This window comes from Garra rufa, chromosome 6 (genome assembly GCF_049309525.1).
Source record: "Garra rufa chromosome 6, GarRuf1.0, whole genome shotgun sequence".
NCBI classification, from domain to species: domain Eukaryota; kingdom Metazoa; phylum Chordata; class Actinopteri; order Cypriniformes; family Cyprinidae; genus Garra; species Garra rufa.
Window position 1 is genome coordinate 34,421,736 of NC_133366.1, and position 27,425 is coordinate 34,449,160.

Genomic DNA, 27,425 nt, shown 5'->3' on the forward strand with positions numbered 1-27,425 from the left:
CCCTGAACTGGTAGTTCTAAATATACAGGTCTATCTATTGTGTTAATTAAAACAAACGTTTCACTGAAATAGTTTGCAGTTCATAAGAGCTTCTGTGGCTGATGGATAATTGAGTATCTCTGACTGGAAAGATTTGAGGGCGCTCTTCATTGTCTTCTGCTGATTGGTCTGAGCTTTGCTCTTGTAGTTCATGCTCAACAGTTTATCAGCCAGATAGTGCAGCCACAACACGTTGGAATGGGGATTGTACTCGGACCAGCAGTTACTGAGACAGAGAGAATGAGAAAAACAATGAGAATCAATGAATTATTTAGAAAAAGTTTTAAAGAAATAGTTCACCCAAAAATGAAAATTCTGTCATTAATTACTCACCGTCATGTCGTTTCAAACCTAAGACCTTTGTTAATCTTAATCTTAATCTTTGTTAATCGAGGGCTTTCTGACCCTGTGTAGACAGCAACGCAACTACAATGGTTCAATGCCCAGAAAGGAAGTAAGGACATCATTAAAATAGTCCATGTGACATCAGTGGTTTAACCGGAATGTTATGAAGCTACAAACAACTATTTTAACAATGTCCTTACTACCTTTCTAGACCTTGAATGTGTCAGTTGCATTGCTGTTTATGCAATGTCAGAAAGCTCTCGGATTTAATAAAAAAATACCTTATTTGTTTTCTAAAGATGAACGAAGGTCTTAAGGGTTTGAAACGACATGAGGGTGAGTAATTATTGACAGGATTTTCATGTTTGGGTGAAATATCACCTTAAATAAATTTGGCTAAAGCACATACTTGTTTTCCTTCTTCATTAGACGGTAGATTTCAAACTGATAATCTCCCTGACCCATGAACATCTCCTCATCATTAGAGATATCACATGACACCGTCAGTCCATCTAAAAGAGAGAGAGAGAAAATGATTTCAAACATTTCAAAAAATGTTCTATTCATTTGTATCAGGTAGAAACAATTTATTCAACTCTGAAAATGACTAATTTACAGACATAAACATTTAATAAAAGTAACATTAATAAATAAAAAATGTGGATGGTAACAGGGTTGCAACTTTAGCATAAATCAAACTTAAAATTTCCTGATAATTTACGCACCCCCATGTCATCCAAGCTGTTCGTGTCTTTCTTCAATCAAAAAGAAATCAGGGTTTTTGTGGAAAACATTCCAGGATTTTTCTCCATGAACTGGACTTCAATAGGGATCAATGGGTTGAAGGCTGCCAAAATGCAGTTTCAGTGCAGCTTTAAAGGGTTCTATAGAATCCCAGCTGAGGAATAAGAGTCTTATCTAGTGAAACAATCTGTCATTTTCTAAAAAAAAAAATTCATGGACTTCATGCATGATATTCCAAAGGTCACGGCAGGCACGGTTAGTTCTTTGTCTACATACTCCAGTTCAGAAAGGTAAGGTAAGGTGAAAAACTCTCATTTTCTCCTCCAACTTCAAAATAAGGTTTTACCTTTTTTTGTTCCACCTATGTCATGCGTAGCCTTTCCAATGTGACGACATAATGCGTGAAGTTGTGGTCACAGAGTTAGTGCAAGACAAGCATTTGTGGTTATAAAGTATATATAAAATTTAATATTTTTGATAAGACCCTTATTCCTCGGCTGGGAATCTACAGAGTGCCTTGAAGCTACACTACAACTGCAATTTGGAACTTCACCCCATATATCCCTAATTAGCGTCCACTATATGGAGAAAAATCCTGGAAAACCTTTTTGCAAAATCTTTTTGACTGAACATTTTGGATGACAGGGGTGAGTAAATTATAATGACATTTTAATTCTGGAATGAACAAATCCTTTAAAAGCATAACTTTGTCCATTTTCAAACAACTTTGAATTGTTATAGTTGGTAAAAATCCTTAAAATGTACTCTTTCTCCATGATTTTTTTTATTAATACTATCTTTCTTAAAAACAATACAAGCCAAATGAAAATCTGCGAACTTGTCCTCAAACAGCAGCTAGCAAGTTTAGGACCAAATATTGTTTTGTAGATAACTTATGAGAAATTTTTAAATCAAGAACATTTTTAAAAGCTGAAAGAAAATTTTAATTTGCTATAATAAATTCTACAGATTGTCAAAATTATGTATAATATTAATTGTGATAGACGTAGTGGAGAAAGTCAAGGAAGGTCTCTGAAGTCCAAAAATTACCATTTTAAAAGTGAGGCTACAAAGACATGCAAAATTAATTTTGTTGCATAACATCTTTAAAAGTTGAAGGGTTAGTTCACCCAAAAATTAAAAATCCTGTCATTAATTACTCCTACCATGTTTAAGGCCCAGAAAAGTACCAAGATGATTGACAAAGTAGTCCATGTGGCATCAGTGGTTCAACTGTAATTTTATGAAGCTACGAAAATACTTTTTTTGCACAAAGAAAACAAAAACAATGACTTTATTCCTCAATTTGATCTCTGCTGCATCACCTGTAGACATGCGTTCATGAGAGTACCACGGCGCATGCGTGTGTCAGCACTGGCGCTGACCGAGATCCGGCATTATGACGTTGAAAATATGCCCCATGTCTTGTTTATACACGGAGAAAGATGCATGCTGTAAAATGTGGAATAAAGTTATTTTTGAGTTTCTTTGCACAAAAAAGTATTATTGTAGCTTAATAATTACAGTTGAACCACTGATGTCACATGGACTACTTTGTCGATCATCTTGGTACTTTTCTGGGCCTTGAACGTGGTAGTACTCGTGCTGTCTATGTCTCTGCCCTCGAACATCATCAACAATATCTTAAATTATCTTAAATCTTAAAGGTTTTACAGGTTTGGAACAACATGAGCGTGAGTAATTAAAAAGACAGAATTTTCCTTATTGGGTGAACTAGCCCTTTCATAAACATGGATTTTGCGACTTTGAAAACATGTCAAGGGATAAATTACTTCCACTAAAAAGAGTAAGAGAAAGAGTTTAGTCTTGGACTGACCGATCTCTAGGCGTGAGAGTGAGTAGTCGATAATGTTGACATGAACCCCTCGTGTCTCTACGGAATGCACTGTTCCATTCAAAATGAACTCATTGTGCTTGTGCTTAATGTTCTTCACCAGTACGTTTCCCCAATGAAGATCTCTGAAATGTCAGCACACAACATTTACATTAGCTTTTATGCACAAGGTACATTTATAATTAAATTTAAATTCTAGCTTTAAACATGTTACCTGTGTTCAAAGCACAGTGCTTGCTCAGCTACAGCCAATGCTGCAGTGACTTGATGTAACACACTCTTGGCCTGGATCATGGAAGACAGCTGCAATGGTACATACAAACAAACTTTATACTTGTCATAATGATACACTATAGTACATGGACACCAAACATCTAATTAACAGGTTTAGCTTTTACAGTAATTTTAAAGAAATAGTACACCCCAAAAAGGTTACAACTTTTCATTTATGTTTGAAGGATGAACTTTTTAATTAAACCTGAGCTTTTCATTAAAAGCCTATTCCACAAAACTTTTGTAAAAGTAATCCATAAGAATTGGACGTGGTAGTTGCGTAGCTGTCTATGCAATCAGAAAGCTCTTGGATTTCATCAGAAATATGTGACCCTGGACCACAAAACCAGTCATAAGGTTAAATTTTACAAAACTGAGATGTATATATAATATGAAAGCTCAGTAAATAAGCTTTCTATTGATGTATGGTTTATTAGGATAGGACAACATTTGGCCGAGATACATCTATTTGAAAATCTGGAATCTGAGGGTGCAAAAAAATTAAAATCCTGAGAAAATCACCTTTAAAGTTGTCCAAATTAGGTTCTTAATGCATATTACTAATCAAAAATTACATTGATACATTTACAGTAGGAATTTTACAAAAAAATCTTCATGGAGCATGATCTTTACTTAATTTCCTAATGATTTTTGGCATAAAAGAAAAATCAATTTTGACCCATGCAATGTATTTTTGGCTATTGCTACAAACATACCCCAGCGACTTAAGACTGGTTTTGTGGTCCAGGGTCACATATATTAATATATTAAATGTTCCGAAGATGAACAAAGGTCTTATGGGTTTAGAACAACATAAGGGGTGAAATTTTGAGTGAACTATCTATTTAACTCGCTGAGTTCCATTAAAAATATATGTTTTAAAAATGAACCAAGTCTTATAAGTCTGGAAAACATAACTTAATGTTATGCAATGTCAAAATCATGTATAAAGAAGTAAACCCATCTTCAAAGGAAAACTCTAGTGTGTGCAAGGTACCTTTCCATTCATGTTCTCTAGATCACTCCCTCCAAACTCAAACTCCAGAATTAAAAACAGCTGCTCATCATCAAAGAAATCTGTGCCAAAAAATGTATACATTAATAGACATTCAATATCACAATACAATTAGAAAGCATCCAAATTGTTTATGCTTTTAGCTTACCAGGTCTGTCATTCTCAGATCCCTTCTGACGGTCAAACTTGTCCCAGGCTTTGAGGAGATCATCTGGATAGCAGCCACGAACACAATGTAGACTAAAAAAGAAAAGGAAATTATTAAACAAAAACTACTTTCAAAACAAAATCACCACCTTCATGCGTTCTTTCTCATTCTTATAGCTATAACACACATCTCCATTCACCTAATTATACATGCAAGTTAGTTAAGAAAAAATAATGCTTACTTGTTGAGCCCAATGAAACCGTCTGTCTTGTTAACGTCTTTTGTGTTAAGGCTGCTCAGCTCTCTGTAGGAACATTGAAGATGTGTTTGAATATTTACACACCTCTACATTCAAATGTACAATATATTTTCTGAGCTATGTAAGACGTCCTACTTGGAAATTATGATTTCATGGAGGATTTCGCCAAAAGTTTTCTGGTGTTCACCATTGACCTGCTGAGAGCCTTCTACTGGGATGATCTATACATATACAGATGTACATATAAGTTCACAGTTTATTTTAAACACTGCATATTTGCATTAAATCACCCTGTTTTGTGTAAGACAGTAGTTAGCAAAATCATGTATAATTAAATTGTGCACATACTTTGAGAGCAACGGTCTCGTTGGAATCGTTTATGGTGGAGAAGACCTCTCCAAATGTCCCTTCACCAATCTTACTTAAGTTTTTCATGCGAGCTGGAGGGATACAGTCATTGAAGGAAATTGGGCCACTCTGCTGGCATTCCTGATACACTTTCTCTGCATCACTGATATCTTCGTCATATGAAATCTGGACCGCAGACAAAGGAGGACAGAAAAAACAAGAAGAGACAAAAAGAAATCAGAGATGATATGACATTTAGAATGAAAAAAAAAAAAAAACCACAGGACTAATTTGTGTGAGTACACGGACGTATTATACACTGCTGTTCAGAAGTTTGGGATCAGTAAGATTTCTTATGCTCATTAGGCATTTCTGAAGAACCATGTGACACTGGAGACCACGAAGACTGGAGCAATGATTCTGAAAATTCAGCTTTGTATCACAAGAATAAATTATAATGTAAAACATATTAAAATAGAATATGATTATTTTAAACTGTAATAAATAGTTTTTTCAGGATTTTTCATCAAGTAAATGCAGCCTTGATGAGCATAGGATAGTACTTTAAAAAACATTAATCTTACTGATCACAAACTTTTGAACTGCAGTGCATGAGATACCATATTACAGTTTTTACTGTAAACATTACTTTAAATCCTTTTTTATAGATAGAGCTGTGTCTTGTATTTTTAATGTAAATAAATATACTCTTGTTTAACCTGTCTTAGTCCTATAAGTACAGGAAAGTTACACAACGGTTTATATGTGATATAATAGCTTGAGGATACAGCTTCTTTACATAACCATTGTTGAACAATATTTTTGATGTGTGAACACAAATCTCTCTGTCTTTACCATGGGGGTGTTCATGGTGGACCGGAGCATGCGTGAAGATGTGAATCTGGATGGTGTGCAGAAAGGGGAAGCAAACAGGTCTACACTGTTGTCAGCTAGAAACCTAGCGCCTGGGGACTTTAGATGATCCTGAACCAAGCGTCGAGGGGTGGGAAATGCTGTGGCACACACAAACAAACATTCAGCAATTTATACTTAATGCGGTTTTAGGCTTTTAGGAAAAGTGACAAGCACTTAAGGCCATTTTACACGCTATTAAGTTTTCAAAGGGAGAGAGCGTAATAAAACAAAGGTGGCATTGAAAGCTTGCTGCACATCATGTACTGTGCAAAATGTCCCTTAAGCTCTTAAATACACAAACTTTGGGTAGTTTGGTGTATGATTCAACAACTACTGAATTTATCTAGCCTGCTGTAAACACGTACCAGTTTTTTTCTTATGCAGGGACAGTGCTGCCTTTAGTCGGCCCCAGGAGTGTGTTGTGAGTGTGTCAGGAGTGAAGTTGGCCAGGATGGAAGACAGATTCATTTGCTCCATTCTGAGAGGTGTCACAGCCAGACCAATCCCACTGGTGCCTTGCAGCCAGCCGCATGTTGATTCCTGGATGAATGCACAGGGGGAAAAAAAGACCAAGCAGATGAAACTTTTGGTTACAATCCATTCTTTTTTACAAATCTGGCATTTTTCCTCTCTCTGAAAAACAACATACACCCACTTTTAGATTTCATTTACCAAGCACAAACTAAAGATGTCCAAAGGGGGTTGTAAGCACACAGCCAATCTTCTATAATGACTTCACATTCTACATACAATACTATTAACAATAATTGTCAGAAAGTTAAACCATATTGGTGGGTTGTCAGATATTTTTTGGATGGACGGAAGGACTGACAGAGTTAAGGTCAAAAGTTTACATGCCCCTTTCAGAATCTGCAAAATGTTAATTATTTGACAAAAATAAGAGGGATTATACTAAACGCATTTTATTGTTTATTTAATACTGACCTGAATAAGATATTTCACATAAAAGATTTTTACATATAGTCCACATAAGAAAACAAATAGTTGAATTTATAAAAATGATTCTTAACACGGTGTTCTTACCTGAATGATCCACAGCATTTTTTTTTTTGTTGTGATAATTGTTCATGAGTCCCCTTGTTTGTTCTGAAGAGTGAAGAACTACTGTTCTTCAGAAAAAATCTTCAGGTCCCACAAATTCTTAGGTTTTTCAGCATTTTTGTGTATTTGAACCCTTTCCAACAATGACTGATTTTGAGATCCATCTTTTCATACTAAGGACAACTGAGGGACTCACTAACGCTCACTGACGCTCCAGAAGGAAAAACAACGCATTCGGAGCAGAGGGGTGAAAAATTTTAAATTTGAAGATCAGGGTAAATTTAACTTATTTTCTGGGAAACATGTAACTAACTTCTGTAGCCTCTGAAGGGCAGTACTAAATGAAAAAAAAAAAAAAGATTATTTAAGCAAAGTAAGAAAACAGTACACATCTCCATTCTTTTCAAAAGTTTACACCCCCTGGCTCTTAATGCATCATTTCTTTTTCTTCTAGCGCATCAGTGAGCATTTGCATTCCTCAGTGTGAAAAGATGGATCTCAAAACATACAGTCATTGTTGAAAAGGGTTCAAATACTCAAAAATGCTGAAAAACCAAAGAATTTGTGAGACCTGAAGGAATTTTCTGAAGAACAGCAGGCAGTTTAACTGTTCAAGATCAACAAGGGACTCATAACAATGATCACTAAACAAACAAACAAAAAAAAACAGCTGTGGATCATTCTGGTAACAGCACAGTATTAAGAATCAAGCATATTCAGAAATTACTATTTTCTCTTGTGGACTATGTAAACATCTTTTATGTAAAATATGTAATTCAGGATAAAATGCATTTTATATGATATTTTGGTAAAATAATTAACATTTTGCAGATTCTGAAAGAGGGATGTAAACTTTTGATCTCAACTCTAGATAGATGTAGTCAAAGAATGTGAGTGACTTTTATAGCAAGATAAGCACATGAATGTATTCTTGACGATGATGACTGACCCCAGCATAAGTGTCGGCTCCAGCAGAAAACATGCTGCTACAGGAACTGTAGTCTCCTGACACAGTCTTTGTTCGTCCTTCCTTTTTCTTCCGCTTTTGATTGAATTCCTCAGTACCCCTCTTTGACCAGCGGCTGACATTAAGTCCACTCACGCAAACTTTACGAGCAGTGCTAGCACCAGCACCTGTGCGTTCTTTTTCCACAGCAGGTGGTCGTGTTTTGCTATGAGCTGCAGAGGCAGGTGGAGAGACCGGAGGTGGTTGGAATGATGCAGACAAGTGTTGAACAACTGCTTCAGCATTATCAGGAGTCCTATTATTTATTGGACTGTTTATGATAGCATTCTCTGTCTCCTTAAACGGTGGGGAAGTGGCACTTTCCCTGTGGACGGTGTATGGGGACTCAGTGCAGGGTGCTTTTGTTGCCCCCTGGTGGGCAGAAAAATATGCACCCAAGTCAAGACGTGGAATGCTGACAGCAAGGGAGGATAACAGACATTTTGCTTTAAGATGCTCAATAAGAGACTGGTTTGAGCAAACAGCTCCAGTGAAAGGGGGAGTGGAAAGCGAACTGGAGGAGGATATATACACTGATGGCTGGGATACTGAAGAGCAGCTGGATGATACAGTTATATAGCTTTGGCTGTTCTGTCTGGTTGCTGCCACGGAGGACTTCAAACAAACTGAAGCTATTATGTCTTCCCGTTCCCTGCTGCAGCTTTGCGCTAATAGATGGTCTGAGACATCTGTTTTCTTGAGGGTTACAGCCACATCAATTGTGCAACACCTATATATCAGATAAAACAGACAAAACTTTTAACTTTTAAAACAGACTTTTCATTCAAATAAAAACATTTGGCAGTTTTTACACTACTAGTCAAAGGTTAAAACATATTTACTCATTCTTTATTAAAGGGACAGTTCACCCAAAAATGAAAATTCTGTCATTATTATTCACCCTCATGTCATATTAAACCTGTAAAACCTGTTTATCTTTGGAAAACAAATTAGGATATTTTTCTTAACTACTCTTCTTTTTGTTGGTACTCTGGTGAACAGGTAGAGTTGTTATTAAGTCATGTCGTGTATTTCAAGCTATAATACAGTTCTGAAACAACATAAGAGTGATTGTTTGATCACTGAATTTCCATTTTTCAGTGCACGACCCCTTTAAGTAACAAAAAAATACAATGCTTATACAGTTGAAGTCAAAAGTTTACATACATCTTGAACCTGCAAAATGTTATTTTACCAAAATGAGAGGGATTATACAAAATGCATGTTATTTTTTTATTTAGTATGGACCTGAATAAGATATTTCACATTAAAGATGTTTACATATAGTCCACAAGATAAAATAGTTGATGACACCCATTCAAAAGTTTACATGCACTTAATTCTTAATACTGTGTTGTTACCTGAATAATCCACAGCTGTGTTTTTTTGTTTAATGATAGTTGTTAATGAGTCCCTTGTTTGTCCTGAACAGTTAAACTGCCCACTGTTCTTCAAAAAAATCTTTCAGGTCATACAAATTCTGTGTATTTGAACCCTACAATGACTGTATGATTTTAAGATCCATATTTTCACACTGAGGGACTCATATGCAACTATTACAGAAGGTTCAAACGCTCACTGATGCTGAAGAAGGAAACACAAAACATTAAAAAAAAAACAATTAAAGAACAATAATTTTCACTTATTTTGTCTTCTGGGAAACATTTAAGTACCTTCTGTGGCTTCTGAAGAGCAATACTAAATGAAAAAATATATATTTTATCATCATTCTGTTCAAAAGTTTACACCCCTGGCTCTTAAAGGAACACTCCACTTTTTTTGGAAATAGGCTCATTCTCCAACTCCCCCCGAGTTAATAAGTTGAGTTTTTTACCGTTTTGAAATCCATTCAGCCGTTCTCCTGTTCTGGCAATATCACTTTTAGCATAGCTTAGCATAGATCATTGAATCCTATTAGACCAATAGCATCGCGTTCAAAAATGACCAACGAGTTTCGGTATTTGTCCTATTTAAAACTTGACTCTTCTGTAGTTATATCGCATACTAATACCGGCGAAAAATGTAAAGCTGCGCTTTTCTAGGCCGATATGATTAAGAACTACACTCCCATTCCGGCGTAATAGTAGTTTGCTGCAGTAATATGGCAGAAGCAGGCGGAGTAATATCACACAGCGCCTAAAATTAGGTTAGCATTTGCACGTGCTGCATGATATTTCAATCTTACCGGCCTAGAAAATAGATGATTTTCATTTTCCGCCGGTCTTAGTACACGATATAACTACAGAAGAGTCAAGTTTTAAATAGGAAAAATATCGAAACTCGTTGGTCATTTTTGAACGCGATGCTATATTGGTCTACTAGTATTCAATGATCAGCTATGCTAAAAGTGATATCGCCAGAACAGGAGAAAGGCTGAATGGACTTCAAAACGGTAAAACTGTAACTTATGAACTCGAGGGGAGTTGGAGAATGAGCCTATTTCCAAAAAAAGTGGAGTGTTCCTTTAATGCACTGTTTTTCCTCATAGTTGCATGTGAGTCCCTCACTTGTCCTCATTGTGAAAAGGTGGATCTTTTAATCACAGTCTTTGCTGGAAAAACTTCAAATACACAAAAATGCTGAAAAACCAAAGAATTTGTGAGACCTGAGGGATTTTTCTGAAGAACAGCAGGCAGTTAAACTGTTCAGGACAAACAAGGGATGAAAAATATCACTAAATAAAAAAAACACAACTATGGATCATTCAGGTAACAACACAGTATTAAGAATCAAGTGCATGTAAACTTTTAAACAGGGTCATTTTTATAAATTCAAAAATTATTTTCTCCTGGACTATATGTAAACGTATTTTATGTGTACTAAATAAGAAACAACATGCATTTTGTATGATCCCTCTTATTTTGGTTAAATAATTAACATTTTGCAGATTCTGCAAGGTGTATGTAAACTTTTGACTTCAAGTGTATTTACAATTGTTGCTATATGCTCCTCTAGAGATAATTTTTCTAACCTAGATGTAGAGACAACTTTCCTGAGGTAAGTGTTAGGTGACACATCGCTAAACATTTGCTTTAGACAATCTCTCTAAGAACATTTATAAATAAGTTTAAATTAAGTGTAAGTTTTTCATGAATTTTCTCTGTAAACAAAAAACAACCATTACTCACCTCTCTTTTAGCTCATCTGCTAAAGATTTTTGGTGTGACTGTGGTGACACGCATCCAAAACCTTTGCTCGCCTGTGCAGACGTGGCCTCTGCACATCCTTCTTTACTCTGATCCCTCTCTCCATCCCCAGCTTGTTCTTCCACAACTGCTTCCTCTACTCCTTCAATCTGCTCCATCACCCTCTCTCCAGAAGAGACACCCGAGTTTGGGAGCTGGTGACTTTTCTTCTGTGCAGGAGACTTCTTTAAACTATGTAGGCTGTTGTTGTTTTCTGTAGGTTGGTGAAGTTCATCAAAGCTGAGGGAGGAGATCTCACTGATGGAGGGCTCTGGTAAGTTCTGAAGCTGTCTACAGACCAGTGAAGGGGTGCTTGATAGCAGGGGGCGTTTACTTGGGAGCTGCTGGTCATCACTATCATTAAAAGAAACCTCAGCCAGAGCCACACGGTTTTGAGAGCGTTTGCGGTTCTTGTGAGCAGCGTGATTATTTGAGTCACGGTTATGCATGTAGAATGGCCGTCTGCTCGCAACACGCCGCTTGTTTTTTGGGAACGAAGGGATGAAATCATCTGAGGAATCTAGCGTGCGGTGAAGAACAACAGACTAGGAGGAAAGAGAAAAAAAGAGGGAAAATAAGGTGTCTGCTTTAATGACGGTCCATCAGATTTGTTTCTCTTACATACAAAGTAGCCCCAGCATACTGTTACTTACGATCCTCTTAGTATGGACAGGTGCCGGTGGTCTTTTGCGATGTGTGACAAACTTGCTCATATGGGGAGGGTCTAACACTTTCTTGGCACTACAGGAGTACAAAACAACATTTCACTCATGCTGACTGAGTCAAGTAACACTAAGATGTTCAGATTTTTTACAAAATGTATAACAAGCTTACACAGCACATTTCTCAGCAGATGTTTTTGGATGAACTTCATTTTTCATCTTAAAGGAGTCGTCTTCATTTTCACTGCTGCTGAAAATGGTTGACTGTTTATTTCTTTTTGCTGTCATTTTTGTCTTTCTCGCAGCTGTAGTCCTTACTGATGGTTTTGCATGTGTCTTCTTTCTGTAGAAACAAAAGCGAACTGAACAGTGATGGAAAAGAAAAAGTATTCTCATAGCCACGGAAAAATTAGAGTTGAACCACTGATGTCACATGGACTATTGGACCTATGTCCTTGCTTCGTTTCTGTTCCTGGGAACATTTCACTTGTATTGCTGTTTATGGAGGGTCACAGAGCTCTTAGATGTCATCAGAAATATCTTAATTTGTGTTCCAAACATGAACAAAAGTCTTACGGGTTTGGAACAACATGAGGGTGAGTAATTAATGACAGAATTTTCATTTTTGGGTAAACTATCCCTTTAAATTATGAGTAAAATAAGATCTAGGATTAATTTTATTGAAAGTTTACAGAAAAACGTGCATTGAAATAATATATCTGTTCTCTGCAATGTTGTTTTGCAACAGTCCTGACCTGAGTGATAAAGATGGTGCGCAGTTTTCCTCATCACTTTGGTTCTCCTTTATGGCAGTCATGCCTTTGCACTTATTGGGACGAGAGGTTGTTTCTTTCACTCTCCTTAGAACAAAGAAAGGGAGGAGAAATTGTAATGCATAATAACAGGCTGCATACAGAGTTTTACCACAGTTTTATCATATAAAATGTCAATGTTAATGAATAAATAGGTAAGAGCAAGTTTTACCGTTTCCTGGGTTGTGTGGTCTCTGGTATTGACTGATCTGATGAAGGGGTGCTTGAAAAAGAGAAAGCTGCTTTCTTTAGGTCAGGGGAGAACCAAGGCTCCACCTTTCGCATTCTTTTACTGTACGTCTTGATGAACACCGGCCCATTTTTTCCTCTTGCGTTCATCTTGGATCTTTACTACAAAGTAGAATAATACAATTACTGTATAAAAAAAGAGAAACAGTATAAACAACCAGTCAATTAAACATTAGATAATGTGCTAACCACAGCGAGGTGATAGGTTCAAGTCCCTTGGAATTCATTAAAGGAAAGTTCACTTACAGAAAAATAATTACCCCCTTGTCATCCAAGATGTTCATGTCTTTCTTTCTTCAGTCGTAAAGAAATTCTGTTTTTTGAGGAAAAAATTTCAGGATTTCCCTCTATACTTTTTAACCTTAGATGCTCATCTTGTCTAGCTCTGCGTGTAATCTCTGTGTATTCCGGTTTAAGACAGTTAGGGTACTTCGAAACTCATTTACATCACTGCAGAAGTACTGACCCAGTGTTTACAAAGTAAGCATGCATAGAAGATTAAACGCCCTTTACAAACAAAGGTAAAACAGCGATGTAGGACTATTTTGAAGTTGGAGGAGAAAATAAGATGAGAATTTTTCGACATACCCTAACTGTCTGGAACCAGAATACAGAGTAAACGCAGAGAACAAGAAGAGCATTTAAAGTTAAAGAGTACAGTGTTTTTGGAAAATAACTGATTGTTTTGTTAGATAAGACCCTTCTTCCTCGGTTGGGAGCCTTTTGAAGCTGCATTTAAACTGCATTTTGGAAGTTCAACCTGGCAGGCACCACAGTGACAGAAGTCCACAATATAAAGAAAAAATGTTTTCCTCTAAAAACAAAATTTCTTCTTTAGGACTGAAGAAAGAAAGACATAAACATCTTGGATGAAGGGGGTGAGTAAATTATCTGTAAATTTTTGTTCTGGAAGTGAACTTCTTTAAGTGGTTTAAAAACAAAGTAAAGTTCACAATGTAAATGCAAATGTAATTCCCTTACTAATAAACGTAGAAAACGATTTAGTGTTTTATTTGTAGCACTTCATTTAACATGTTAGTCACACTTTCAATAGGGTTTAATTTGTTAACATTATTTAATGCACTGTGAACTAAAATAAACATTTTGACCAACTAACAAAGGTTAATAAATGATGTAAAAATGTATCACTCATTGTTAGTTCATGTTAACAAATGAAACCTTATTGTAGTGTTTTTTGTTACCATATTTTATAAACATTCCACTCACTGCATTTTTGTTAGTTCCAAGACAACTTTTAGAGAAGGATATAACCTAAACATCATCATATTTTAATATTATTTGTAATGTAAATTTTAGAGATTTTTAAAATTAACTAACTTAATCGTTAATCTATTGAAACAGTTTGTTTACTAATCGCAACTGTGTACTAACAACCAACACAAGCAGACAATGAACTTGAATTAAACACTAGAGAACCGTCACAAACCCACTGACAGTTTTCAAATAACGTTATACACATTTTCAATACAAATGTCCTAGATCGGAAGAAATCAGACGGTTTGTAGTTACTAAAAACAGACTTTGTGAATATAACTGACATTTGAAAATAAGTAGAAATTATTCATTCATTCCCGAGAGAAAAACAAACGAAATGGAAAATGAACTGAATACACGGATAAACCTCTAACGTTATACAGGAAACGTCCGAACATGCCCATAGTTTAAAAATAAAAAAGCGTTATGTTGACAATTGAATTTACCTCAACAACTTATTATCAACATGTAGATTCCCTCTCACGATTACTTAATAGCTGTGTAAGTATAAAAAGCGAAATCTTCTATTACAGATCCAATGAACAATACTGAGCACCATGACGGTGAACCGCTTTACGTTCAAAACTGAGAACAGTTGCTGATTGGCTTTTTCTTCTTCATGTGTAATGGCGGCTCGTTTCTTTGGAGCATTACCGCCACCTACTGTACACTGTGGTAGCAGCAGCCGTCCATCATCTACCACTGCGGGTTCAGCTTCTCCATTCTGTCTTATAAAGTTTAAAACATGGCTATATAGGCTACGCACCAATGGACTGCGTAGTCAAGACCTTTTTTTTTTTTTTTTCAAAAACATCTAAAATATTGAATATTTATTATGGGCTAATGAACATTTTTATCCCACTGAATGCATCCGAAATTAGATGCATTTAATACAGAAAATGTCTACAATAGGCATTCCTAGTATTGGACGCCTTTTAGACATAACATTTAGAAATCAAACATAGATTTAAAAATAATTTCTGTATAATAATGTGAAAAAAAACATCTAAAAAATGATTTTGTTTAAGCTCAGGCAAATAAATTTAAGCATTTATGAAACAATGAATATGTTCATTGTATATTGTGTGCATCTTAGGAAAATCATGTCACTTTGTCCATTTAAAAGCTAATCAGGTATTCAGTTATTAAAACAAATTATATATTCAATATACTTTCTTTTTTGCCAACACTTCATTTTACTATTTATGTATTTAGATACAAATGCATAAAACACGTTTTTGTTAAAGGGGTCATCAGATGCCCATTTTCCACATTTTTTATTTTTTAGGGTCTCAATGAAACACCTCTAATATACTTTGGTTAAAAATTCTTAATAGTAGTGTAAAAGAACACCCTTTTACCTTGTCAAAATCAGCTCTGCAAAATATCAGCTCATTTTATCGCATGGGCCCTTTAAATGCAAATGAGCTCTGCTCGCCCCGCCTCTCTCTGCTGAGGGATTAAGAGCTGTAATGTTTACTTTAGCTGCATTTAGCTGAATTTAGCCGTGTATATTGGTAAAACTTGCCAACAAGCACATTATTAAGAAAGGACATTTGCAAATGTAACCCCTCACACCCGGGTCCTACTGCACGGGAGGCGGACGCACTAACAAGGAGGCTAAAGGCTGCAACCTCTAGCGTCAGTCGCTAGTGCGTCTCTTGAGATCGGGGAGTGAGGTTTACCTGCACAGCTCCTACTAGCTGGCCTCCGTTACACAAAGATGCATAAAAAACTTTATACTCACTTCTGCTGCATCACAAATGATTCACATGAACATAGATGCATATGGATGTAACCCTCTCTCTCTCTCTCTCTCTCTCTCTCTCTCTCTGCGCGTTTACCGGCCTCTAGCACCACTGCTGCTACTCTGCGTTGTGTTGTGTATGTTCATGGAGGTAGAGATGAGACACAAACACAAAGGGGATCGTGGCTTGACCGTTTAAGCCACAGCACGGCATCTATAGTATTGATAACGTGAACTGCCTTCAGTTTTTAAACTTTCATTGCATTTTCACAAAGTCAATTTCAATGCACATACAATCGAATAACATGCTTATATTATCATACACAGCTTTGCATTAGCCACCACGTATTAATCACGTTCAAAAGAAATAACAAAACATTTTAACTCTCTATTTTACTTTGCATTTAGATCGTTTTTACTTTAAAACGCAAAACATCTCAATAAACTGAACTTTAGTGCGATAACATCAAAGATATTTTACATTTCAGTTTCCACTGCCGTTAACATGACTTACCTATAGTATTGATAACGTGAACTGCAGGGAAGATGGCGCACTACGTACATACTATGCACGTATCAACACTACGGTGCATTAAGAGGCTCAAACAACGTTAACAGAGTATGTCCTAACAAAACAGTGTCACAGCGACATTTTGTGGACAACATATACTGCCTTACATCCACCCCTTCTTTGATTGATGGCGTCCCAGCCGTCTAATTAATCGAAACTCAAGTGTGGTGTGATCAATGACAATCAAAACAGTAAATGTGTTGTGGGTTAATATATAGTGCATGATGTGTGTAGATAGTTTGTGCGTGGATAGCTAACTGTTTTCAGGGTGCATGCAGTATGGCTCTGTGTATGTTCTGCTGCTTCTATTTCTTTTGGCCTTTTGGCCTTTAGCCACAATTTTCTCCCTCTTTCTATCTTTTGGTGATCACTCTCCAGTTTCACAACTTGGGATTCAAGTGAAAGTTTAGTTGGGGACACCGAGTCCTTTTTGGGTTTCTTCTTGGAAGGTTGGGCCCTTTAGTGGAGGTGGCTCCACTACCAGTCACAGGCACTCCCTCTCTATCACTTGTTTCTCCTGTCCACATGTCAGCCTCCTCAGTGCTCATTTGATCCTCCTCTGTATCCAGTTGCTCCTCCTCTGTGCTCATTTGCTCTTTTTTGTCTGCCATTTGAATCAGGGCTCTGTCCAGAATCTCCTCTGAACCATCATCGCTCTTTGACCCTGTTCCCTCTTCGGCCTCCAATTTAATGCCTGATCCATCTATCTCACCATCTGACTCACCCCCTTCTACGATCAATCCTTCATCTTGCTCCACTGGGAGAAACATACACTGTGTCAAAAGGTTTCTATGAACCACTCTCTCCGTTCCTCCATCCTCTGGCCGCACCACGTACACAGGCAAACCTGGTTGCTTCTTCACCACAACATATGGCTTTGCCCCCCATCGATCTCCCAACTTCTGCTTCCCTTCCACATGACAGACATTTGGCCTAATGGATAAGGTATCAGCCTCCGGAGCTGGCGATTGTGGGTTAGAGTCCCACCTGGGTTGTCTTTGCTGGGTTTCATTTAAGTTGGCAAAAAATGGACGCGCTACGGACCATGATAATTTACTCAAATGTTGCCAAACTGTGGATATTCAGACTTAGACGAAGCTTGTCAGTGGAAGGCCCAGTGGCCTAATGGATAAGGTATCAGCCTCTGGAGCTGGGGATTGTGGGTTCAAGTCCCACCTGGGTCATCTTTGCTGGGTTTCATTTAAGTTGGCAAAAAATGGAAAATCTACAGATCACTGTAATTTAAACAAATATTATCAGACTGTGGACATGCCGTCTTAGGTCATGACTGTCAATGGAAGGCCCAGTGGCCAAATGGATAAGGTATCAGCCTCCGGAGCTGGGGATTGTGGTTTCGAGTCCCACCTGAGTCTTCTTTGCTGGGTTTCATTTAATTTGGCAAGAAATGGAAACTACAGATCTTTGTAATTTAACTAAATTTTATCAGACTGTGGACATGCCGTCTTAGGCCATGGTTGTCAAAGGAAGGACCAGTGGCCTAATGGATAAGGTGTCAGCCTCCGGAGCTGGCGATTGTGGGTTCGAATCCCACCTGAGTCTTCTTTGCTGGGTTTCATTTAATTTGGCAATAAATGGAAACTCTACAGATCATTGTAATTTAACCAAATATTATCAGACTGTGGAGATGCAGTCTTAGGCCAAGTTCGTCAATGCAAGTCCCAGTGCCCTAATGCATAAGGTATCAGCCTCCGGAGCTGGGGTTTGTGGGTTCGTGTCCCACCTGGGTTGTCTTTGCTGTGTTTCATTTAAGTTGGCAAAAAATGGACGCACTACAGACCATGATAATTTACTCAAATGTTGCCAAACTGTGGATATTCAGACTTAGGCCAAGCTTGGCAGTGGAAGGCTCAGTGGCCTAATGGATAAGGTATCAGCCTCCAGAGCTGGGGATTGTGGGTTCGAGTCCCACCTGTGTCATCTTTGCTGAGTTTCATTTAAGTTGGCAAAAAATGGACGCACTACAGACCATGCCAGTTTAATCAAATGTTGCCAGACTGTATACATGCAGACTTAGGCCAAGTTTGTTAAAGAGTAAGGCTGTAATCAACCAAAGAAAATCTTGGTCGACTGAAGTCCTGAAACTTTCGACTAAAAATCGACTAAAAAAGACGTGGAGAAAAAAAAACGTACGTTACATTAATTAGATACGCACTGTGCTCAGTACTTGGTAGCCTTGTTGTCTGCCTAAATTAATTTTAAATAAACATAAAAAACTAATAGGCTATTTGCAGTATATTAAATCGTTATTGACCTAATTATTTTGCACTGAAATGAGTCTGACACACGAGTCTGTCGTCTCTGACAGCGGTGCATCACGTGCACCTGCGCAATATCATAGCCTGTGATTTCTGAAAACAGTACTATGTTGTCAACTAGTGATATCACAAGAACTTTTGAGGAATGTGCAAAATAATTTAGAAAATTATTTTTGTCATATGTTATAAGTATAACTGTCAGACACTATCATTTCAGCCGCTCTGCGCAGCTCGCACAGAACGAGGCTGAACATAAGAGCTCAGCTTCGCGGCTGAGACACGAATAGACTTAAAGCTTTTACTAGTGTTGGGCGATATGCTCAATTTTCATATCGCCCTATCGTCAGCCTGAGAGATCGCCGATACACGATACTATGGTGCTAATTTAATTAATTATCTATGTACTAAATTCCTTATTCGTTTTGTAAAGGTAGACCTGCTATTGGCATATGATTAAGTTGTGCGTGTACAGAGCGCTGACTGGAGTTGCGCCGGAGTTGTTTAAGTTACTTTCGGTTTCATTCTCTGCTATCGTCAGTGAGTGAGTTGTAAATGTGCGTGCATGAATGTAAATGAATGAATCTTTCTTTACCCGTCATACTGCAACAATGTTACCGCTGTATGTCTGACCGTTGTCATCAGGTGATGTTGTAGTTCAGTTCATATTGAATGCGGAGAAGTGATGCGCGTGTAATTCACGTCTCCCATTTTTTTCTCCCAAATCTCCCATTTTCACTGCACGCGGTGTGCTGAGGCGACGTGGCCTCTCTATGCTTGTGTTTATACCGCGGCAAGGACCGCTGAGTCCACTAGCTTTTTATTAAATAAACAATATTCAGCATCAAACCTTCTAAAGCCTACTTATCTGTCTCTCTTCTCCAGTGGGTTGGGCTAATCCAAAAAAAGTGAAAACAATGGGGGTGTTCTGAAAACAGACTGTTACCTGTGAAACAGGGGTGCTCTGAAAACACCCCCATTAGCAATTAGTGCTTTCCACCTGATGAAATGAGCGCGGCCAAACTGATTAAATGAGTGCGGCAAAAAATCGACCAATCAGAATTTTGGTCGAACCAGACCTTATCGACCAATTAATCGACTAATCGACTGGGACGTTACAGCCCTATTAAAGAGTGCCCTAATGGATAAGGTATCAGCCTCCAGAGCTGGGGATTGTGAGTTCGAGTCCCACCTGGGTTGTTTTTGCTGGGTTCGATTTAAGTTTGCAAGAAATGGAAACTCTACAGATCATTGTAATTTAACAAAATATTATCAGACTGTGGACATGCCGTCTTAGGCCATGTTTGTCAATGGAAGGCGCAGTGGCCTAATGGATAAGGTATCAGCCTCCGGAGCTGGCGATTGTGGGTTCGAGTCCCACCTGGGTTGTCTTTGCTGGGTTTCATATAAGTTGGCAAAAAATGGACACACTAAAGGCCATGCTAGTTTAATCAAATGTTGCCAGACTGTGGACATGCAGACTTAGGTCAAGTTTGTTAAAGAGTGCCCTAATGGATAGGGTATCAGCCTCCGGAGCTGGCGATTGTGGGTTTGAGTCCCACCTGGGTTGTCTTTGCTGGGTTTCATTTAAGTTGGCAAAAAATTAACGCACTACAGACCATGCCAGACTGTATACATGCAGACTTAGGCCAAGTTTGTTAAAGATTGCCCTAATGGATAAGGTATCAGCCTGCGGAGCTGGCGATTGTGGGTTCGAGTCCCACCTGTGTTGTCTTTGCTGGGTTGCATTTAATATGGCAAAAAATGGACGCACTACAGACCATGATAATTTAATAAAAAGTTACCAAACTGTATATATTCAGACTTAGGCCAAGCTTGTCAGTGGAAGGCCCAGTGGCCTTATGGATAAGGTATCAGCCTCCGGAGCTGGCGATTGTGGGTTCGAGTTCCACCTGGGTCGACTTTGCTTGGTTTCATTTAAGTTGGCAAAAAATGGACGCACTACAGATCATTGTAATTTAACCAAATATTATCAGAATGTGGAGATGCAGTCTTAGGCCAAGTTTGTCAATGCAAGTCCCAGTGCCCTAATGGATAAGGTATCAGCGTCCGGAGCTGGGGATTGTCGGTTCAAGTCCCACCTGGGTCTTCTTTGCTGGGTTTCATTTAATTTTGCAAGAAATGGAAACTTACAGATCATTGTAATTTCACAAAATATTATCAGACTGTGGACATGCTGTCTTAGGCCATGTTTGTCAAAGGCCCAGTGGCCTAATGGATAAGGTATCAGCCTCCGGAGCTGTGGATTGTGGGTTCGAGTCCCACCTGGGTCATCTTTGCTGGGCTTCATTTAAGTTGGCAAAAAATTAACGCACTACAGACCATTCCAGTTTAATCAAATGTTGCCAGACTGTGGACATGCATACTTAGGCCAAGTTTGTTAAAGAGTTCCCTAATGGATAAGGTATCAGCCTGCGGAGCTGGCGATTGTGGGTTCTAGTCCCACCTGGGTCATCTTTGCTGGGTTTCATTTAAGTTGGCAATAAATGGAAACTCTACAGATCATTGTAATTTAACCAAATATTATCAGACTGTGGAGATGCAGTCTTAGGCCAAGCTTGTCAATGCAAGTCCCAGTGCCCTAATGGATAAGGTATCAGCGTCCGGAGCTGGGGATTGTCGGTTCAAGTCCCACCTGGGTCATCTTTGCTGGGTTTCATTTAAGTTGGCAAAAAATGGACGCACTACAGACCATGACAGTTTAATCAAATGTTGCCAGACTGTATACATGCAGACTTAGGACGAGCTTGTCAGTGGAAGGCCCAGTGGCCTAATGGATAAAGTATCAGCCTCCGGAGCTGGGGATTGTGGGTTCGAGTCCCACCTGGGTCATCTTCGCTGGGCTTCATTTAACTTGGCAAAAAATGGACACACTACAGATCATGGTAATTTAATCAAATGTTGCCAGACTGTGGATATTCAGACTTAGGCCAAGCTTGTCAGTGGAAGGCCCAGTGGCCTACTGGATGGAGTATCACCCTCCGGAGCTAGGGCTTGTGTGTTCTAGTCCCACCTGGGTCATCTTTGCTGGGTTTCATTTAAGTTGGCAATAAATGGAAACTCTACAGATCATTGTAATTTAACCAAATATTATCAGACTGTGGAGATGCAGTCTTAGGCCAAGTTTGTCAATGCAAGTCCCAGTGCCCTAATGGATAAGGTATCAGCGTCCGGAGCTGGGGATTGTCGGTTCAAGTCCCACCTGGGTCATCTTTGCTGGGTTTCATTTAAGTTGGCAAAAAATGGACGCACTACAGACCATGACAGTTTAATCAAATGTTGCCAGACTGTATACATGCAGACTTAGGCCGAGCTTGTCAGTGGAAGGCCCAGTGGCCTAATGGATAAGGTATCAGCCTCCGGAGCTGGGGATTGTGGGTTCGAGTCCCACCTGGGTCGTTTTTGCTGGGTTCGATTTGAGTTTGCAAGAAATGGAAACTCTACAGATCATTGTAATTTAACAAAATATTATCAGACTGTGGACATGCTGTCTTAGGCCATGTTTGTCAAAGGCCCAGTGGCCTAATGGATAAGGTATCAGCCTCTGGAGCTGGGGATTGTGGGTTTGAGTCCCACCTGGGTCATCTTTGCTGGGCTTCATTTAAGTTGGCAAAAAATTAACGCACTACAGACCATGCCAGTTTAATCAAATGTTGCCAGACTGTGGACATGCATACTTAGGCCAAGTTTGTTAAAGAGTGCCATAATGGATGAGGTATCAGCCTGCGGAGCTGGCGATTGTGGGTTCGAGTCCCACCTGGGTTGTCTTTGCTGGGTTTCATTTAATTTGGCAAAAAATGGACGCACTATAGACCATGATAATTTACTCAAATGTTGCCAAACTGTGGATATTCAGACTTATGCCAAGCTTTTCAGTGGAAGGCCCAGTGGCCTAATGGATAAGGTATCAGCCTTAAATCAATTTAAGTTGGCAAAAAATTAACGCACTACAGACCATGCCAGTTTAATCAAATGGTGCCAGACTGTATACATGCAGACTTAGGCCGAGCTTGTTAAAGAGTACCCTAATGGATAAGGTATCAGCCTCTGGAGCTGGCGATTGTGGGTTCGAGTCCCACCTGGGCCATCTTTGCTGCGTTTCATTTAAGTTGGCAAAAAATTAACGCACTACAGACCATGCCAGTTTAATCAAATGTTGCCAGACTGTGGACATGCATACTTAGGCCAAGTTTGATAAAGAGTGCCCTAATGGATAAGGTATCAGCCTGCGGAGCTGGCGATTGTGGGTTCGATTTCCACCTGGGTCGACTTTGCTTGGTTTCATTTAAGTTGGCAAAAAATGGACACACTACAGATCATGGTAATTTAATCAAATGTTGCCAGACTGTGGACATGCATACTTAGGCCAAGTTTGTTAAAGAGTGCCCTAATGGATAAGGTATCAGCCTGCGGAGCTGGCGATTGTGGGTTCGAGTTCCACCTGGGTCGACTTTGCTTGGTTTCATTTAAGTTGGCAAAAAATGGACACACTACAGATCATGGTAATTTAATCAAATGTTGCCAGACTGTGGATATTCAGACTTAGGCCATGCTTGTCAGCGGAAGGCCCAGTGGCCTACTGGATGGAGTATCACCCTCCGGAGCTAGGGCTTGTGGGTTCTAGTCCCACCTGGGTCATCTTTGCTGGGTTTCATTTAAGTTGGCAATAAATGGAAACTCTACAGATCATTGTAATTTAACCAAATATTATCAGACTGTGGAGATGCAGTCTTAGGCCAAGTTTGTCAATGCAAGTCCCAGTGCCCTAATGGATAAGGTATCAGCGTCCGGAGCTGGGGATTGTCGGTTCAAGTCCCACCTGGGTCATCTTTGCTGGGTTTCATTTAAGTTGGCAAAAAATGGACGCACTACAGACCATGACAGTTTAATCAAATGTTGCCAGACTGTATACATGCAGACTTAGGCCGAGCTTGTCAGTGGAAGGCCCAGTGGCCTAATGGATAAGGTATCAGCCTCCGGAGCTGGGGATTGTGGGTTCGAGTCCCACCTGGGTCGTTTTTGCTGGGTTCGATTTAAGTTTGCAAGAAATGGAAACTCTACAGATCATTGTAATTTAACAAAATATTAACAGACTGTGGACATGCTGTCTTAGGCCATGTTTGTCAAAGGCCCAGTGGCCTAATGGATAAGGTATCAGCCTCTGGAGCTTGGGATTGTGGGTTTGAGTCCCACCTGGGTCATCTTTGCTGGGTTTCATTTAAGTTGGCAAAAAATTGACGCACTACAGACCATGCCAGACTTAGGCCAAGTTTGTTAAAGATTGCCCTAATGGATAAGGTATCAGCCTGCGGAGCTGGCGATTGTGGGTTCGAGTCCCACCTGTGTTGTCTTTGCTGGGTTTCATTTAATTTGGCAAAAAATGGACGCACTACAGACCATGATAATTTAATAAAAAGTTACAAAACTGTATATATTCAGACTTAGGCCAAGCTTGTCAGTGGAAGGCCCAGTTGCCTTATGGATAAGGTATCAGCCTCCGGAGCTGGCGATTGTGGTTTCGAGTTCCACCTGTGTCGACTTTGCTTGGTTTCATTTAAGTTGGCAAAAAATGGAAACTCTACAGATCATTGTAATCTCACAAAATATTATCAGACTGTGGACATGCTGTCTTAGGCCATGTTTGTCAAAGACCCGGTGGCCTAATGGATAAGGTATTAGCCTCCGGAGCTGGGTATTGTGGGTTCGAGTCCCACCTGGGTCATCTTTGCTGGGCTTCATTTTTTTTTCCAAAAAATGGACGCACTACACACCATGACAGTTTAATCAAATGTTGCCAGACTGTATACATGCAGACTTAGGCCGAGCTTGTCAGTGGAAGGCCCAGTGGCCTAATGGATAAGGTATCAGCCTCCGGAGCTGGGGATTGTGGGTTCGAGTCCCACCTGGGTCGTTTTTGCTGGGTTCGATTTGAGTTTGCAAGAAATGGAAACTCTACAGATCATTGTAATTTAACAAAATATTATCAGACTGTGGACATGCTGTCTTAGGCCATGTTTGTCAAAGGCCCAGTGGCCTAATGGATAAGGTATCAGCCTCTGGAGCTGGGGATTGTGGGTTTGAGTCCCACCTGGGTCATCTTTGCTGGGCTTCATTTAAGTTGGCAAAAAATTAACGCACTACAGACCATGCCAGTTTAATCAAATGTTGCCAGACTGTGGACATGCATACTTAGGCCAAGTTTGTTAAAGAGTGCCATAATGGATGAGGTATCAGCCTGCGGAGCTGGCGATTGTGGGTTCGAGTCCCACCTGGGTTGTCTTTGCTGGGTTTCATTTAATTTGGCAAAAAATGGACGCACTATAGACCATGATAATTTACTCAAATGTTGCCAAACTGTGGATATTCAGACTTATGCCAAGCTTTTCAGTGGAAGGCCCAGTGGCCTAATGGATAAGGTATCAGCCTTAAATCAATTTAAGTTGGCAAAAAATTAACGCACTACAGACCATGCCAGTTTAATCAAATGGTGCCAGACTGTATACATGCAGACTTAGGCCGAGCTTGTTAAAGAGTACCCTAATGGATAAGGTATCAGCCTCTGGAGCTGGCGATTGTGGGTTCGAGTCCCACCTGGGCCATCTTTGCTGCGTTTCATTTAAGTTGGCAAAAAATTAACGCACTACAGACCATGCCAGTTTAATCAAATGTTGCCAGACTGTGGACATGCATACTTAGGCCAAGTTTGATAAAGAGTGCCCTAATGGATAAGGTATCAGCCTGCGGAGCTGGCGATTGTGGGTTCGATTTCCACCTGGGTCGACTTTGCTTGGTTTCATTTAAGTTGGCAAAAAATGGACACACTACAGATCATGGTAATTTAATCAAATGTTGCCAGACTGTGGACATGCATACTTAGGCCAAGTTTGTTAAAGAGTGCCCTAATGGATAAGGTATCAGCCTGCGGAGCTGGCGATTGTGGGTTCGAGTTCCACCTGGGTCGACTTTGCTTGGTTTCATTTAAGTTGGCAAAAAATGGACACACTACAGATCATGGTAATTTAATCAAATGTTGCCAGACTGTGGATATTCAGACTTAGGCCAAGCTTGTCAGCGGAAGGCCCAGTGGCCTACTGGATGGAGTATCACCCTCCGGAGCTAGGGCTTGTGGGTTCTAGTCCCACCTGGGTCATCTTTGCTGGGTTTCATTTAAGTTGGCAATAAATGGAAACTCTACAGATCATTGTAATTTAACCAAATATTATCAGACTGTGGAGATGCAGTCTTAGGCCAAGTTTGTCAATGCAAGTCCCAGTGCCCTAATGGATAAGGTATCAGCGTCCGGAGCTGGGGATTGTCGGTTCAAGTCCCACCTGGGTCATCTTTGCTGGGTTTCATTTAAGTTGGCAAAAAATGGACGCACTACAGACCATGACAGTTTAATCAAATGTTGCCAGACTGTATACATGCAGACTTAGGCCGAGCTTGTCAGTGGAAGGCCCAGTGGCCTAATGGATAAGGTATCAGCCTCCGGAGCTGGGGATTGTGGGTTCGAGTCCCACCTGGGTCGTTTTTGCTGGGTTCGATTTAAGTTTGCAAGAAATGGAAACTCTACAGATCATTGTAATTTAACAAAATATTAACAGACTGTGGACATGCTGTCTTAGGCCATGTTTGTCAAAGGCCCAGTGGCCTAATGGATAAGGTATCAGCCTCCGGAGCTGGCGATTGTGGGTTCTAGTCCCACCTGGGTCATCTTTGCTGGGCTTCATTTAAGTTGGCAAAAAATTAACGCACTACAGACCATTCCAGTTTAATCAAATGTTGCCAGACTGTGGACATGCATACTTAGGCCAAGTTTGTTAAAGAGTGCCCTAATGGATAAGGTATCAGCCTGCGGAGCTGGCGATTGTGGGTTCTAGTCCCACCTGGGTCATCTTTGCTGGGTTTCATTTAAGTTGGCAATAAATGGAAACTCTACAGATCATTGTAATTTAACCAAATATTATCAGACTGTGGAGATGCAGTCTTAGGCCAAGCTTGTCAATGCAAGTCCCAGTGCCCTAATGGATAAGGTATCAGCGTCCGGAGCTGGGGATTGTCGGTTCAAGTCCCACCTGGGTTGTTTTTGCTGGGTTCAATTTGAGTTTGCAAGAAATGGAAACTCTACAGATCATTGTAATTTAACAAACTATTATCAGACTGTGGACATGCTGTCTTAGGCCATGTTTGTCGAAGGCCCAGTGGCCTAATGGATAAGGTATCAGCCTCCGGAGCTGGGGATTGTGGGTTCGAGTCCCACCTGGGTCATCTTTGCTGGGCTTCATTTAAGTTGGCAAAAAATTAACGCACTACAGACCATTCCAGTTTAATCAAATGTTGCCAGACTGTGGACATGCATACTTAGGCCAAGTTTGTTAAAGAGTGCCCTAATGGATAAGGTATCAGCCTGCGGAGCTGGCGATTGTGGGTTCTAGTCCCACCTGGGTCATCTTTGCTGGGTTTCATTTAAGTTGGCAATAAATGGAAACTCTACAGATCATTGTAATTTAACCAAATATTATCAGACTGTGGAGATGCAGTCTTAGGCCAAGCTTGTCAATGCAAGTCCCAGTGCCCTAATGGATAAGGTATCAGCGTCCGGAGCTGGGGATTGTCGGTTC

General features: G+C 39.6%; 1 protein-coding gene and 16 non-coding genes across 17 annotated transcripts; 16 read left to right on the forward strand and 1 right to left on the reverse strand.

The window, feature by feature from the left end:
• Nucleotides 1-57: 57 nt before the first annotated feature.
• On the reverse strand, nucleotides 58-11,928 carry haspin (histone H3 associated protein kinase). Its single transcript, XM_073843053.1, has 14 exons — nucleotides 11,848-11,928; nucleotides 11,138-11,739; nucleotides 7,953-8,739; nucleotides 6,307-6,481; nucleotides 5,882-6,039; nucleotides 5,027-5,212; nucleotides 4,814-4,899; nucleotides 4,661-4,723; nucleotides 4,420-4,511; nucleotides 4,254-4,333; nucleotides 3,198-3,286; nucleotides 2,966-3,108; nucleotides 794-896; nucleotides 58-265 (listed from the first exon to the last, which is right to left on the reverse strand). The coding sequence occupies exons 1-14, from the start codon at nucleotides 11,905-11,907 to the stop codon at nucleotides 61-63; spliced, it is 2,829 nt and encodes a 942-aa protein (XP_073699154.1). The 5' UTR covers nucleotides 11,908-11,928; the 3' UTR covers nucleotides 58-60.
• A 5,693-nt stretch (nucleotides 11,929-17,621) lies between these two features.
• Nucleotides 17,622-17,694, forward strand: trnaq-cug (transfer RNA glutamine (anticodon CUG)). The gene has a single exon. It is a non-coding gene; the product is annotated as a tRNA-Gln (tRNA).
• Nucleotides 17,695-18,375: 681 nt separating this feature from the next.
• On the forward strand, nucleotides 18,376-18,448 carry trnaw-cca (transfer RNA tryptophan (anticodon CCA)). The gene has a single exon. It is a non-coding gene; the product is annotated as a tRNA-Trp (tRNA).
• Nucleotides 18,449-21,004: 2,556 nt separating this feature from the next.
• trnar-ccg (transfer RNA arginine (anticodon CCG)) lies at nucleotides 21,005-21,077 on the forward strand. Its single transcript has one exon. It is a non-coding gene; the product is annotated as a tRNA-Arg (tRNA).
• Nucleotides 21,078-21,563: 486 nt separating this feature from the next.
• Nucleotides 21,564-21,636, forward strand: trnar-ccg (transfer RNA arginine (anticodon CCG)). Its single transcript has one exon. It is a non-coding gene; the product is annotated as a tRNA-Arg (tRNA).
• Nucleotides 21,637-22,130: 494 nt separating this feature from the next.
• On the forward strand, nucleotides 22,131-22,203 carry trnar-ccg (transfer RNA arginine (anticodon CCG)). The gene has a single exon. It is a non-coding gene; the product is annotated as a tRNA-Arg (tRNA).
• A 112-nt stretch (nucleotides 22,204-22,315) lies between these two features.
• Nucleotides 22,316-22,388, forward strand: trnaq-cug (transfer RNA glutamine (anticodon CUG)). Its single transcript has one exon. It is a non-coding gene; the product is annotated as a tRNA-Gln (tRNA).
• Nucleotides 22,389-22,685: 297 nt separating this feature from the next.
• trnal-uaa (transfer RNA leucine (anticodon UAA)) lies at nucleotides 22,686-22,891 on the forward strand. The gene is made up of 2 exons: nucleotides 22,686-22,722; nucleotides 22,856-22,891. It is a non-coding gene; the product is annotated as a tRNA-Leu (tRNA).
• An 856-nt stretch (nucleotides 22,892-23,747) lies between these two features.
• Nucleotides 23,748-23,820, forward strand: trnar-ccg (transfer RNA arginine (anticodon CCG)). Its single transcript has one exon. It is a non-coding gene; the product is annotated as a tRNA-Arg (tRNA).
• A 112-nt stretch (nucleotides 23,821-23,932) lies between these two features.
• On the forward strand, nucleotides 23,933-24,005 carry trnaq-cug (transfer RNA glutamine (anticodon CUG)). Its single transcript has one exon. It is a non-coding gene; the product is annotated as a tRNA-Gln (tRNA).
• Nucleotides 24,006-24,453: 448 nt separating this feature from the next.
• On the forward strand, nucleotides 24,454-24,526 carry trnar-ccg (transfer RNA arginine (anticodon CCG)). The gene has a single exon. It is a non-coding gene; the product is annotated as a tRNA-Arg (tRNA).
• Nucleotides 24,527-24,642: 116 nt separating this feature from the next.
• Nucleotides 24,643-24,715, forward strand: trnar-ccg (transfer RNA arginine (anticodon CCG)). Its single transcript has one exon. It is a non-coding gene; the product is annotated as a tRNA-Arg (tRNA).
• A 112-nt stretch (nucleotides 24,716-24,827) lies between these two features.
• trnaq-cug (transfer RNA glutamine (anticodon CUG)) lies at nucleotides 24,828-24,900 on the forward strand. Its single transcript has one exon. It is a non-coding gene; the product is annotated as a tRNA-Gln (tRNA).
• A 297-nt stretch (nucleotides 24,901-25,197) lies between these two features.
• On the forward strand, nucleotides 25,198-25,403 carry trnal-uaa (transfer RNA leucine (anticodon UAA)). The gene is made up of 2 exons: nucleotides 25,198-25,234; nucleotides 25,368-25,403. It is a non-coding gene; the product is annotated as a tRNA-Leu (tRNA).
• Nucleotides 25,404-26,259: 856 nt separating this feature from the next.
• trnar-ccg (transfer RNA arginine (anticodon CCG)) lies at nucleotides 26,260-26,332 on the forward strand. The gene has a single exon. It is a non-coding gene; the product is annotated as a tRNA-Arg (tRNA).
• A 112-nt stretch (nucleotides 26,333-26,444) lies between these two features.
• trnar-ccg (transfer RNA arginine (anticodon CCG)) lies at nucleotides 26,445-26,517 on the forward strand. The gene has a single exon. It is a non-coding gene; the product is annotated as a tRNA-Arg (tRNA).
• Nucleotides 26,518-26,999: 482 nt separating this feature from the next.
• On the forward strand, nucleotides 27,000-27,072 carry trnar-ccg (transfer RNA arginine (anticodon CCG)). The gene has a single exon. It is a non-coding gene; the product is annotated as a tRNA-Arg (tRNA).
• The last annotated feature ends 353 nt before the right edge of the window (nucleotides 27,073-27,425 follow it).

Bases quoted from the DNA above. Each gene is read 5' to 3' on its own strand.
- haspin (XM_073843053.1), bottom strand. From the start codon at position 11,907: ATGAGCAAGTTTGTCACACATCGCAAAAGACCACCGGCACCTGTCCAT. The intron at 3,287-4,253 runs GTACCTTGCACA...GTACCATTGCAG, and splicing joins TAGAGAACATGAATGGAAAG to CTGTCTTCCATGATCCAGGC. The intron at 3,109-3,197 runs GTAACATGTTTA...CTGACATTTCAG, and splicing joins GCACTGTGCTTTGAACACAG to AGATCTTCATTGGGGAAACG.